Raw genomic sequence first — 14,035 nt, 5'->3', positions numbered from 1 at the left:
GAAAAACAAACACAGCAGTCACGGCACTGAGGCGGGGGCACCAGATTCTTCACCCACGTGCCCTCCTGGCTTAGGCTCCAATCTCACTCAGCCCTTTCTTCCTCACACCTCACGCAGCTGCAAGACCCGGGACGGAACAGTGTCAGCTTGCATGTGTCACCGTCTCGCACGTGTTGCCTCGTGCATCCACGAGGGTACAGGTCAGCCTCACAGCTCACACGCACAAGCACAGTTTGCAGATAACACACCCCACTCCGGGGTCTCAGTGGGTCCCTCACACAAGGCGTCCATCGGGGGTCCGTGTTTCCACGTCGTGCTGGCGTGCAGGTAGGATGGAGGCTCCAGGAGAGCCGTCATCATTGACTAGCAGGATAACTGTTGGCACGTGACAGGCCTTTAGCTTCAGTATCGACGTGTGTAACAGACCATGGCCCCACCTGGGTGGGAGGTGGTTTACATACACACACTCCTGCCCACCCCCCCTAACTGGGGCAGAGACTCTTCAGCACAAGGGTGCTACTGTCAGGGACCCTCCAGGTGAAGAAGAAAAGCTCGTGGAGCAGGGGAGGTGCACACCAGGTGTGCAGAAGCCCCCTCCCTACAGGCAAAGGCTTTATTCTAGGAGCAAAGTCCCCTTTAACCTTATGTTCTCCGTGGAACTGGGAGAGTCAGCATCGTGCCCCAATGTCGGCGAGTCTAAGAATCGGGGTGCTTAAAATGGCCAGAAACCAGCAGAGATTGGCACAACGTTGTGAATCAACTACACGTCAATGAAAAAACAAAGGCCAAAACCCCTGCCACTCCAGATCGGACTCTGGAGATTGCTCTTCTCCACTGGCCCCAGAAGCCCATCAGACAAGGAGAAATATGACAACTCTGGGAAAACTGCAGACGATTCAAAGTCATTCTTAAAGAGATTTAATTATCTGAATTGCATAAAAGGGGGCAGTACACATTTAAATCTCTGCTACATAACAAACTGCTGTTTTTGTTGTTTTATTAAAGACCCACTGTTTCTACCCATCTTCAGGTTTATGGCTATAGAATGGAGGGAAAACAGGTATTATTAGCAACAGGATAGCAAACAGCAAGCAAGAGTCTGTTCACCAGAATGTCTTCTCCACTGCAGAACAGAGTCCTTTAAAAAGAAAAGGCAGGGAAAGGCTGTGAGCCATCCATGACCAGTAACAACAGTGAGAGAGAGAGAGAGAGAGAGAGAGAGAGAGAGCAAGGAAAGTGAGAGGGCAGAGCCTGGGTGTTCAGAAGTGTTTCCTCGACCCACACGCTCCTAGCTCTCTGTGAGGGTGCACTCTCCTTACATCTCCCCTTCTGACATCTCAACCCTAAAGTAAGTTTCCCTGTCAATTCAAATATAATAAAGACATCATTCCCACAAGGAGGGCCGATCTGAGGATTGGAATGATTTGCCAACATTCTGAGAAAGCTTATTTAAAAATAGCATGGCTTTAAAGACAGGTTCTATTCCTTGAAGACGGGAGGAAAGAGGGGTCTTTGTGAGTGGAGATTGGAGGCGTATGGCCCACCGAACAGAGCAGGATACAAAAGAATCCCCTAATGTCTGCAGGCTACCAGCCACCACTTCTGTAGCCTGGCTGGGCAGAGGCAAAAGCAAGCAACCCCTCCACTCTTCAAAGCCCAGAGGTGGAGGGGCAGAAGCAGATGTAGGCTAATGGCTCTAAATAACCAGCATTTAGTGTTATATTAGGACCAAGGATTTATTCCACAATATAAACTGCAACATTTGATACAAGCTACCAAAAAAACAGGCGAGGAGGGAAGGAGCAAGGAGAAAGCCAAAATACAGCTGTGGCAGGTACTTACAGAGCAGCCTCTTTTCTATGTCACTAGGTCACCAGTGACACTAGAAACTAGACGTTTGCGTTCTGACATCAACCAGATGCTAAAGCACCAACACACTGTTTGGAAGTTTGTTTTGTTTTAATTCCAGCCACTGAAACCAACATGGAAGTTATTGCTTAGATAAATAAACCTAGTCTACCAGGAAAAAAGAAAAGTGGATAAAAGAAACAAACAAGACCCCCAAAAGTGAAAAACTTAAGCTCCCCAATATGGTAACAGAGTAAACAAGAGAGAAATCCCTCAAATGAGGATTTACTGGAATTTCTGGTGCTCTTCTGGGCACTGAAACTGAGTTGGACTCTTAAGCCGGTAAATCCCAGAAAGAGGTAAGATTTTAATGCTGTACATGAAAAGGTGCAAGCTCCAATCCTCCACATTGGTGGGAACCCCTGCAAAAAACAGTCAGCATTTCAAACCTCAACAATCACAAACGGCTCTTAAGGAAAAAAATACAAAAAGTGTCAAAAAATTTTTTTAGTCGTTTTTTTCTTTTTTTCAAAGAGTTCTGGAAAAATGATCCCGTAAGGAATAGAAATAGCACCGTTCACAGGCTGGTTTGAGTGCCAGGCCTGCAGCTTTGCTGCGACCCTGGAGGAGTCCTCTGGCCGGGTCCTGAGTTACAGTCAGGGTCCGTTGCTCTAGCTCCGGCCTGGCGCGCCCGGCGCCGCACAGCACGCACACACGTAGTCCTCCTCCTCGGCCGTCTCGGGACAGACGCCAACACAGACCTGATGGAACCACCGATTGCAGCTGCCATCACACTGGACCCAGTCCACCTGGTTACAGAGAGCAGGGAGACGGGGTTTTCAGGGGGAGAACAGGCCCGACAGACACCGGGCAGGCAACTGCCCCAGCACTGGGACCTCGGGCACAGCAGCCCAAGCGACCGAGTCAAAGCCAGTCTTCAAGTGGTGACTGCTCTGGGGCTAAGACAGCGCCGCCCTGTGACAAGGAAGCAAAGGGCGTGGCAGCAGCATCCCTCCCACCTTCTTAGCGCTGGGCGGTGAAAGCTGGAGGAGCAGGAAAAGGAAAAAGGGCAGAGGAAGAGTTTCTTCAAGAAAAGGGAGAAGACCCAGGAGCGATGTGAGAGCAGAGGTACCAGTGGGGGAGGGTGAGCAATCCACTCAGATGGGCTCAAGGCAGGTAAGCAGGAGAGACCCGGCCAGGCGAGCTGCAGCTTACAGGGTTTCTGAGTTAAGGGAACGCACGTCCTCCGCGGCCCAAACCTCACTGACCTCGTCTCCCTCCGGCTGCAGGCAGCTCACGGCCGGGCAGACGGCGTCCTCGTCCCCAGAGTCCTCGTGCTCCGAGCAGGACGCGTCTGCGGGCAGGGACTGAGCGTCGGCAGAAGGGACCAGCTCATGGCCACGTGCCCGCTCTAACTTGAAACTGTTCGTGTCCTTGCGGTGGCTCAGTTTGATCCTCTTCTTTTTAGGGGTCCGCGTTTTGGCAACTCGATCCCACCGCTCACTGGAGAGACCTTCTCTTTCCAGGCGTCTCTTCAGTTTGCTCTCGAGGCCGCTGACTCCGTCTCGCTTCCCACGGCAGCCATCACTCTGGGTGGAAGATGGCAAACTCCATTTAGCCCCTCGCCAAAACCAGCAATGCCGAGAACCGGCTGCACAAGAAGTGGGTGCTCCCCATCGACACCGACACGTGCTACACTGCCCCCCCTTCACATCCTACAGGACCACCTCACTTCACTGTTTAGTCTACCAAAGCAACACTGGAAAACAGAAATGTCACAGACACAATTCGTTTCAAATTAGCCAACCAGCTCCGGGAGAGGGGAGAGGCCACATTCTTTTGGCCAAACCCACGAGGAAGTGCCTGACGTCCACAGAGTGTTTTCTATCTAGGTGTTAACCCACAGACAGCTAAGGAACCAAGGCAATACCTTGCTTCTTTATGCACATCTCCACCCCTTATAGGAGGAAGGTGCATTAACTGAACACAGCTGGTAACAGTGCTACACTATTTGGTGTCATAATGAAAAACAAATCCTAAATGCCAGCGTCTGCCCTCGTGCTGTTTTCAGTGAGATTCCTCCCTATCTGACTACATTCTCAGGGGCACTGAATGTTACAGGTCAGCAAGTTCACTCACAGCAAGCAGCAGCAGCAGCATCTTACGCTGCTAAGAAACAGGACATTACTAGTTATCCCCTTCAAGTAAGTCAGCACTCAAAACGGGCACCCTTGGGACTTCCCTGGCGGTCCAGTGGTTAAGACTCCTTGCTTCCACGGCAGGGGGCATGGGTTCAATCCCTAGTCGGAGAACTAAAGATCCCGTATGCCGTGCGGTGTGGCCAAAAAATACCCAAAAAACAAACAAACAAAAAAAGGGTACCCTTGGTCTAGTCACCTGGTCCTCACACCAGCTGTTGGGTTTGGTTTAGAAGAGTTAAAGCATTTGTTACTTGTTGACTCCAAGAATGAAGGCTTTATCCCAAAGGCCTTTCCAGCTATAATTACATTTTCATCTCTACAGTAATTCTCTTACTGAAGAAAAATAATCCTGCTTCTAGCTATTATCACATGGAAATGATGAGAAGCACACCTTGCTAAAAATAAAAAACAATTTCACACAGTGGCTTAAAAACCAGCATCAAAATCCAGGTTGTGAGCCCGAAGTGCTCAGTGACAGCCGCTGGAGCAGGGCTGTGGGGCAGGTGGTCTGCATCCTTTCCTGGACCAAAGACAGCATCTCGTCCCCGAGCTATTGAAGGATGATGACACTCCGAAGCACGCTGCCGCCCAGACCCCGACGCCCACCTTCTCACTGCTGGGTCTCACTGGAGAGCTGCGGTCAGCTTGCTGCGCAGGGCTGGGCTTTGCGAGTAGCATCTGGTAGAGCTCCTGAATTTCAGGAAGGGACACCTGGAGCAGCTGGGCCTCCATCAACAGCTCACTCACTTCTGGGCTTAGACCTGTCGGAGACAAGACCAGATCACGGTGACACCCACCTGAGACATGAGTGGAGGAAGACCACCGCTCCCATTACCACCCTTTCCCTTCAAGTGAGGTTCACTCCACAGGCCCAGAGCCACAGCGTAGCAGGCCCAAACTGGACTGTGTAAGTCCATCAGTGACTAGGAGGACTCCCGCTGATGCAGGAGGGAGATACCTCTGCTTTCACAGAATCACAGAAAAGCCAGGGCCTGGGCACTCTGAGTGGGCCCAAGGTTCCAGGCACAACTCATGGGGGAGAGTTGCCCTCAGGGAAGGACAGGAGGAAGGAGGCAGGGTCTCTAGAGCCCCCTCAAGTCTCCTAAGTAATGAAGCAACAAGGGAACCCATGGCTTAGCATCTGATGACCAAGATGCTTGGTGTTTAATTATCAGTTGGCATGGGACGAACCCTTTCATCCCTGAAAGCAATGGATATAAAGGCTTCCTTTCTGTTTCTTTTGCATTTATGAGCCTTTAACTACGATTCTTCTCCTACCTTGCAAATACATAATAATCCATATCCTACATATGAGGATAAAATCCTTTTTAATGGTTCCTAGTTTATCTGCAACAAAAACCTACTGCACCATCACTTTTTACTCTTCAGCCCTCAAAATCATAACAATAATAATGGTGATGATAATAATAAATACAGACCATGGAGGGGGATACAGCTCCGTCCAGCAGAGAAGGAAGAGTGTAAATATGAGGTTCTGCCGTCCCAGGCACCGGGCAAGGAGAAGGACGTGGAGGCAGGAGGCTGAGATAGCTGGCGGAAGGAGAACATCGCACAGTGAGGCTTCTCCAGGGCTGAAGCCACTCCCACCACCCCAAGGGAAGTAGCTTGGGTTATCAGGCAGCAACCAGCAAAGAGAAAGGCTTGATTTTCCCAAACTGAAAGAAGTCTCCTGGCATCTCAGATTTGGCCAAACCAACTCATATCCACCAAGCCTTTGGTCTTCCTGGTTGTACCTGGACTGACTGCAGAGGTGAAGAGCACCACTGGGAAATAAGTCATTTTCTCTGCGTGGCAACAGATCACACAGCCTTTTAATCTCTAGGTAATCCTCCTTCTGAAGATTATAACCCGACTGACACAGACGTGTACCCGCTCTGGGTAAACCAACTGAGGAACTGCCAGAAAGCATTCACACCCACGTCCCCACCTTCACCAGAGCTTATGAGAGGAGCTGGGAGAAACAGTCCTTTGACCACAAATTACTAAGTAAATAACAGCTGTGCCTTTCCCTTTTATTAACATAGGTGAACTCCTAGCACATCGTGTGTAAGGAGCACAAATGTCTCCAACGTAGGCTGCCCAAATACCCACAACTCAACTATGAGACAGAAATGTAACACATCATTTGCTAAGTGCCAGGCACTGTATTTCAGAAGCCTGGGGAGAACTTAAAAAGACAAGGAAACAAATACAACAGAGACCAATCTTCTGTCCTCATCCCTAATCTGTATGACCTTCAACTCCTACACTTCACACATCTCTGCTGGTGCAGCACAAGGGACGCGTAGCATCTACAAGAGAATCTGCCAGACTTGGAAGTCACCAGGTTAACATTATGAGAGGCCTGAGTACTGCCTGCCTGGCTGCACTCCTTGTCTCCCACGGAAGAAGACAGAAGCCCGGCCGTCCCAGTGACGCTCAGGGGAATCTGGCTTTGGCAGAAAGACCACAGGTGGTATGAAACCCACCGCCTCTGCTCTGAAGCAACTTACTAACACTCAAGACACATCAAAAGCTCTTCTTCCTCAAAAGGCAACCAGAGACAGGAGGAGGCACTTTCCCTTTCTCCTCGGTGACTTACACGAGAGGAAGCAGGAAAAAAACAGCCAAAGAATTTTAAAACACACGTATATTAAAAATACATCTGGGGCTTCCCTGGTGGCACAGTGGTATTGAGGGTCCGCCTGCCGATGCAGGGGACGCGGGTTCGTGCCCTGGTCCGGGAAGATCCCACATGCCGCGGAGTGGCTGGGCCTGTGAGCCACGGCCGCTGAGCCTGCGCGTCTGGAGCCTGTGCTCCGCAACGGGAGAGACCACAACAGCGAGAGGCCCGTGTACCGCAAAAAAGACAAAAACAAAAAAACACATCTGGTTCACACACATCAATGGAAAAATCACATGCGCATACGAAGAGGTGAAATCTGCTCCACAGGAAGCGTGCCCGGCTATTGGGAGCAGAGGGAACTGAGGCAACGCGGCAGGTGCGCACAACCCTCGAAGGTAAAGCGGGCGCTGGTACCGGCGGCACCACCAGAGCTACCGGCTCCGGAAGAAGGCACAGAGCTGAGTCCGATAACCAGCGAAGGAGCGTTGCGGCTCACCTTGCTTGTCTCTGGCGCCTGTCCTGCTGCGGCCTGCCGTCTGCCACATAACAGTCCTGAGACCGCCCGCTCCTGCGTGGGCTGGAGGTTACCTGACGAGAGCAGCTGTCGGGCTCTGTGCTGCCAGTTCACGGTTCTTTCAATCATATACCGCAGCGCATCTCCCTCGGGAAGGCGAACTCGGATACGCTGGAGGGAGGCCAGCAGGGGCAGAATTTTCTCTAATGGAGGTTTCTCTGACCTCCGACAATGGGGACACAGCCAGATCCGGGGGCCCTGTGCAATACTGGGTACTGCCACACAGCCGGTGTGGAAAGCATCCCTGCAGAGTTCACACTGGATCATGGGGGCAGCTGGGGCCTTCTGACACAGGCAGACCTTCATCTCCACATCCTGGACTGGCAACAGCAATTTCCCCTCATTGGCTTGTCTGAGAGACTGCAAGGCTTCCATTTCTCGTAAGCGGGCTTCCCCAAGCGTTGCCATCTAGAAAGGAGAAAACAATCAGGGACAATGTCACAGAGAACTCAGCCTTCTCCTAAAACTAGGGTCCTGGTGGCTAAGAACACTGGGCTCCAGAGTAGACTCTGCCTGCCTCACTAAGTCCGGTGGGCAACAACATCCCACTGTGGCTAAATTTCCACACGTATAGAGTCGGTAACAGTGCCCACCTCACAGGGCCGCCACGATGATGACACGGGCTGTGTGACAGGCGCTCTGACTGGCACCCAGCAAACCCTCAGTGTGAGCAGCTACCTAACACACACCATTCTTCCAAGTCCAAATTCCTCACACATTTCTCTTAGAAAATGTACCTCTCTTGAAAGATACAGGCTTTTCACAGTCTGGGTGTACTAATTTCTGAGGTTTTCGATTTGTTTTCAGTTCCAGTAGCTTTTGAGTTCTTCCAGAAAGGCACTTTAGATGAGAAAGTCTGTTAAACAGCCATAGTAACCTGTGTCTCTTACTGCCTTTAACATTACACCTTACATGTGTGCTGGACACCGGAACTGTGTGTAGTGAAGCTGGGTCCCTCATGAAAGAATCAAACAGAACCACTTCACCAGACTTCCCTTACACACATGCACACACACACACTCACGCTGTAAGATCACTAGGGCAGAGATAAAAGCAAGCCGCTTTTCTGCAGAAAGTGGCAAGTACACTCGTTATAGAGTCTTTTCTCTCTATTAAAACGAGAGCCGTGTCTCAGCAAAGTTCTGAGTTCAGTTTATCTGTGTAAGCGGCTTGAGAACACAGACGTAATCAGCTTCACAACAATAAGCGGAAGCGACACTGCACATGTTTCTGACCAGTACGTGCAAGCTGTCCATACAAGGGGCTGCTTCTACGTGAACAGACCAGGCGCCCACTACATAAACCAGTCCAGGCACTACAGATTTATCCACCTCGCACCACGAAGTAAAAGCTGCCTAAGGGTGACCAATTCAAATCACTAGCTATGTCAGAGCTAGTCACTACCCCCTCGAACTTAACACATCCATCTTCCACAGCGGAAGGCTGGACCACCAAAATCCTAATACTTCACTGAGGGAGAAATACAGAGCAACAGGGGGTAAACACAGGCCTTTAAAACTGAGCCTTCCCCTTTAGAAATAAAAACTACAGGCTGCAGGAACCATTCCCTTCCCAAGTCTATTCCTATAAGCAAGTCCTTAAAACGTTAATTTGTCATAGTTAAACCATTCTCGATGATCGGATCCAGGCACCACCAGATCCATCCCGATTCACCAAGAGAGGAAGCTGAGTCCTAAGGCCAGATCGACTCTTCTGGATGGGAGAAGAAAATGTATGAATGATGGATTAGGGAAGAAACAGATCTAGAAGTAAACCACCTAACAAACCTTTGGTATATTTAAGAAACCTACTTATTTTTCTAGCTAAAAACAATGTACAGGCGGCATATACGGGTTATGTGATCACAAAGTGATCAACAGGTAATGTACAGAGGTTCACAGACTAGATCAGCAAGACCAGACAAGCAAAGATCAAGACAGACAGTGTCTTTACAAAAACGAACCACATAACAGTGGAAAGTAGCACCTTGAAAACACCAGAATTATGCTCAGGCAGCCACATCTGATTAGAGCCTGAAGTAAGGGACAAACATGCCAAAGAAAGTCTGTGTCAAAATACACAAACACATCAGGGCAATCCCATGTCAATCACAAGAGAGGTCAGGCAGCTACGAAGGACCAGACCATAAAGAAGGTGCCTGGACCAAGGACGAGCCCAGGCCCAGTAGCAGCTATGTTCCTGCTCTGGGATGGACAATGCTTTATGCCTTCAAAACCATCCTGAAAGTCTGACTTCATCAAACCAAAAAGCTTCTGCACAGGGAAGGAAATCATCAGCAAAATGAAAAGACCACTTACAGAATGGCAGAAAATATTGGCAAATTGTAATTTGATAGGGGTCAATACCCCAAATCAATGAAGAACTCATACATCTCAACAGCACAAACAAAACACCATCACCACTACCAAAAACAAAAATCCAATTAAAAGGGGCAGAGGATCCAGTAGACATTTTTCCAAAGCAGATATACAGATGGACAACAGGTATGTGATAAGATGCTCAACATCACTAATCACTAGGGAAATGCAAATCAAAACCGCACTGAGATTATCACCTCACACCTGTTAAAATGACTGTCATCAACAAGACAAGAAATAACAAGTGTTGGTCAGGATGTGGAAACAAGGGAACCCTGGTGCACCATCGGTGGGAATGTAAACTGGCGCAGCCACTGTGGAAAACAGTATGGAGGGTCCTTAAAAACTAAAAATAGAACTACCATATGACCCAGCAATTCCACTTCTGGGTATACATCTAAAGGCAACGAAAACACTAACTTGAAAAGATTATCTGTACCCCCATGTCCAGTGCAGCATTATTCACAATAGCCAAGATATGGAAACAACCTACATGTCCACTGATGGATGAATGGATAAAGAAAATGTGGTATGTATATACAATGGAGTATTATCAGCCACAGAAAAGAAGAAAATCCTGCCATTTGCAAGAACATGAACTCTGAGACCATCATGCTAAGTGAAATAAGTCAGAGAAAGACAAGTACTGCACGATCTCGCTTATATGTGGAATCTACAAAAACAAAACAAAACAAAACAAAAACAACCCCACAGATACAGAGAACAGACTGGCAGTTGCCAAAGGCAACTGGTGGGGGAGATGGGTGAAGAGGATCAAAAGGTCAAAATAAGTCCTGAGGATGTGATGTACAGCATGGTATGACTATAGTCATTAATACTATGCTATATATTTGAAAGTTGCCAAGAGAGTAGGTTTTAAAAATTCTCATCACAAGAAAAAAAAACTGTAACCATGTGTAGTGATGGATATTAACTAGATTTACAGTGCTCATTCTGCAATATATACATAGACTGAACCATTGTACTATACACCTGAAACTAATATAATATTACAGGTCAACTACAGCTCAATTAAAAAAAAAATTTTTTTTTTAATTTTCAAAAAGCATCCAGATCACATAGCTATCTTCTTCTGTTCTGATACTCTGCTCACTAAACATTAGCTAGATACTGCTTCACCTTCCTGAAGATGATACAATCTTTGAATCAACAGGGCTTATGCTAAATGCAGGTCAGACTCAAAAGTATCCAGTACCCTTTTAGGTGTATTTCTTGTTGTAAACTAGTAAGTTGGCATTGCAGTTCACGTATCTGTTAGCCTGGGTGTCCTGAGTCTGCATCCCTGGACCAAGCCTTGGGCACTGGAAAGACTATTTCTGAATCTGGGAGGCCTTCCCTGAATCCTCTGCACCTCCATGCACCTTCCATTCAAAACTTTTACAAATGACAATTCTCCCAAAGTCGTTTTGGTAAAACAGAGTACTTTTAAAGTTATTCTTCTACTTGCCTTCCCAATATGACCAGTAAGTAAGAGAAGAGTTAGAAATTATCCTCCCCCATGGAGAAAAGAGGAGGAAAAACCCCAGTACGTACAGCTGAAGCAGTCTCTCTGCTTTCAGTCAGAGCTCTCTCCAGGTCACTCAGACTCTCTACTCTGGGGCTTCTCTTCTTGCCACTTGGCAAGGGCTCCTTTAACTTTCTCTGCTTCCTCTTCAATCCCAAAAGGCCAATATCACATCGAGGACACAGCACCTAATGTGGACAAAGCACCACCGCTGGTAAAATGGATTTCAGATGAAGCATTAGGAAGTCCCCAAATAAAAGCCTAAGGAGTGGGAAGGATGTGAGCTTCTTAGTATTTTCTGTGTAACATGGCTCCCTGAAGCCAGAAACTCTCTTCTACAAAGGAAGGAAGAAAGGAAGAGAGGGAGGAAAGAAAGAAGGAAATCTCACAAAAAGACAGACTTTGATTCCAGATTCAATCAAACAGTAAGTAAAAAAATGTGATACAGAATGATTCCAGTCATAATGTGTGACCAGCATCAGCTTACAAAAAAACACAAGAAGTGCAACTATAGTACTTTGAAAGGTGGATGAGATCTTTTATTGAGCTTGTTAAAAGCAAGTGGTGAAGCATGGCCAAGGTTAAATGTCCAATTTCAACAAACTGAGGAACTTCAAGGAGGAAAATTTCTTCCTTAGACAGTGAATGCTATCCCTAAACATATGCAGAAAACATTTTAAGATTCTTCTAAGTTTCAACTGAAAGTTTCAGTAGAAACTTAGAAGAATCTCCCTGGCTCCACTGAGAAAAGTAACTCCTAGAGCACAGATCAGTCAGTGACGCCACCTGTGTGTGTGAGGGACTACATGTTTTGCCAGGCTAGGGGACCCAAGGTCTTGTAGGTGGGCTAACTGCAAACTTACCTCCAAGAGAGAATAGGACGAATTCTCAGTCAGGAATGTATTAGCAGCACATTCTTTCCAAACGTGAACCTCAGCTACTAGTGACTCCAGTCTCGGTAAAGAATTCAGATGCACCGGGATAGATCGTCCTCGTGTAACAAGTTCTATCAGTGTGTCTAACACTGGCACACGTCCTCCAGCCTAACAAATCAAGGGGAAAAAAATTACTTCTATGTAAGTGGGAAAAGTACCATTCGGACCGGGCCTACCCCATGATTTCAACATATTAAATTCACAGACGGGTGCTGACAAAACCTGCCAGCTGGCCGATGGTGGTGGAGGTGGAGCAGTGTGGGTTCTTCCACTCGACAAGTAAGAACCTACTTTGTGCTGGGCCCATGGATACAACTTTGGACCTGGCATATACTGTGCTCCCTTTGTTCAGACTGTTTATGCCCTTGTCAATTCACTTGTCATTTTGGTCCCTATGGATGGTGTGAAAAAAATTCAACAGAAATGTAAATTTGTAATAACTCAAAGGATTTCCATACTGACTTAGAGAAAGAAAAGCAACAAAACAAATATTTTACTCCAATTCACTCACCAATGATGAATTATAGTAACTCAGTATAGATTATTGAGGAAACAAAAAATGAGTTGTGAAAGCCCACTGGCTCTCCAACTTTATTATTCATTTAGAATCACCTGGGGGCCTTCTATTTATTCTCACAGGATTGAAACTGTAAGGGCATAGGTATTCTGCTGGATGCGTAAAAAAGGTGACTCACAAATTATATGCTATGCCTATGGTACTCCATTTAGAAACATATGGAGTACTCCCTAAGTGAACAGCAGAATACTGGATGACCTTTTAAAATAAATAATCCACTAAACACGAAGAGGTTCCTTGTTGTTGGTCACACCTCTCTACTAGTCCTTAAATATATGACCCAAGGAAAGACCAGGCTATTATTTCAGGAATGGAGCAAAACTTGCTTTTTGTCCTTATGGACATTGTTGCAAACACCGTACTAAGTAGTACATACATTACAGCACGTGAAGGGAGCAAACCCACCCAGACATGTGTCCTTGCTTCTGATTTCATATGCTCACCTCTCCTCGTCGTCATGACCTCATCTTCTGGCTGCCAGCAACCATGAGTGGAAGGGGGGACCGTGACTGTACCCACTACAGTTCCAACAACCACAGACAAGAGCCTGCATCAAAAACCTCACTGGGGAAGTTTACGTACACAGCAAACACTTTCCTTGGTTTTTTCTTTGGCGGGCTGGGGTCACCCCTTAATTATGTAATATTTATCAAACAATGTATCTTCTCTTCCCTATTAACAAGAACAGATGTCCAGATGTTTTGTTGAAAACACGTGGCTAAAACTGTCCTGTTTGGCATTTCTCATTAGCAATTGACTAATTAGCACCACTTAAAATTACATAGATATTCAGAAGACCAGATGGTATTTTATTCCTAGAATCTGATGGCTTCAACAAAACAGAATTTGAGCCTCAAGAACAATATAAATTAAAATTTTAAAAACCTATCCCATTAAATAATTCAAAGATCTTTTTTCTCAATAGGCCCGTAAGACCCACTGGTTTATGATCGTTAGAAAAAGGAAGACACTCCCACCAACCACTTTTCAAATGAAGTTATCCAGCTGAAAATTGGGAAAAACATAGAATATATTCTGTCTATACCTTAATAATGTTACAAGTGAATTTAATTTTCTATTTTAACTTATAAGTAAGTTTAGCAAGTACAACATCTAGCACAGGCGCACAGATACTCAGTGCTGATTACTTTGGACAGTTACTTTAGAACGTGCTCATCTCACTGCTTTTGTAGGTATGGAGCACATTTAAGTCATTACTTGGTGAAAGTCCTGGGCCTGAGGGCCTAGTTTGGCCATGTAATCATGTATCAAGACTCACTGAATCTGCTACTCTTCATTATGTAAACTCCAAGTAGTTGGCAAGCCAGCAAGAGATAGCTGTACTTGTCAGACGTTAGAAACTGTGTTTCT

At 46.8% G+C, this 14,035-nt stretch overlaps 1 protein-coding gene across 2 annotated transcripts in view; it reads right to left on the bottom strand.

Annotated features, from left to right (window-relative positions):
* Nucleotides 1–902: 902 nt before the first annotated feature.
* Nucleotides 903–14,035, bottom strand: part of KDM5B (lysine demethylase 5B) — a 76,803-nt gene continuing 63,670 nt past the window's right edge. For both annotated transcript variants that reach the window (XM_029228844.1, XM_029228845.1), the window contains 7 exons: nt 12,016–12,195; nt 11,182–11,340; nt 7,172–7,657; nt 5,489–5,600; nt 4,656–4,810; nt 3,117–3,437; nt 903–2,657 (listed from right to left, as the gene is read on the bottom strand). In XM_029228844.1, the coding sequence (XP_029084677.1) occupies nt 2,520–2,657; nt 3,117–3,437; nt 4,656–4,810; nt 5,489–5,600; nt 7,172–7,657; nt 11,182–11,340; nt 12,016–12,195 (1,551 nt within the window). In that variant the 3' untranslated portion in view covers nt 903–2,519. The remainder of the gene's footprint in view (nt 2,658–3,116; nt 3,438–4,655; nt 4,811–5,488; nt 5,601–7,171; nt 7,658–11,181; nt 11,341–12,015; nt 12,196–14,035) is intronic.

Source organism: Monodon monoceros, unplaced genomic scaffold (genome assembly GCF_005190385.1).
Source record: "Monodon monoceros isolate NGI ecotype Baffin Bay Population unplaced genomic scaffold, NGI_Narwhal_1 Super_Scaffold_18, whole genome shotgun sequence".
Classification (NCBI taxonomy): domain Eukaryota; kingdom Metazoa; phylum Chordata; class Mammalia; order Artiodactyla; family Monodontidae; genus Monodon; species Monodon monoceros.
The sequence above is the reverse complement of the archived record's forward strand: the minus strand, read 5'-3'. Positions and strand labels throughout refer to the sequence as shown.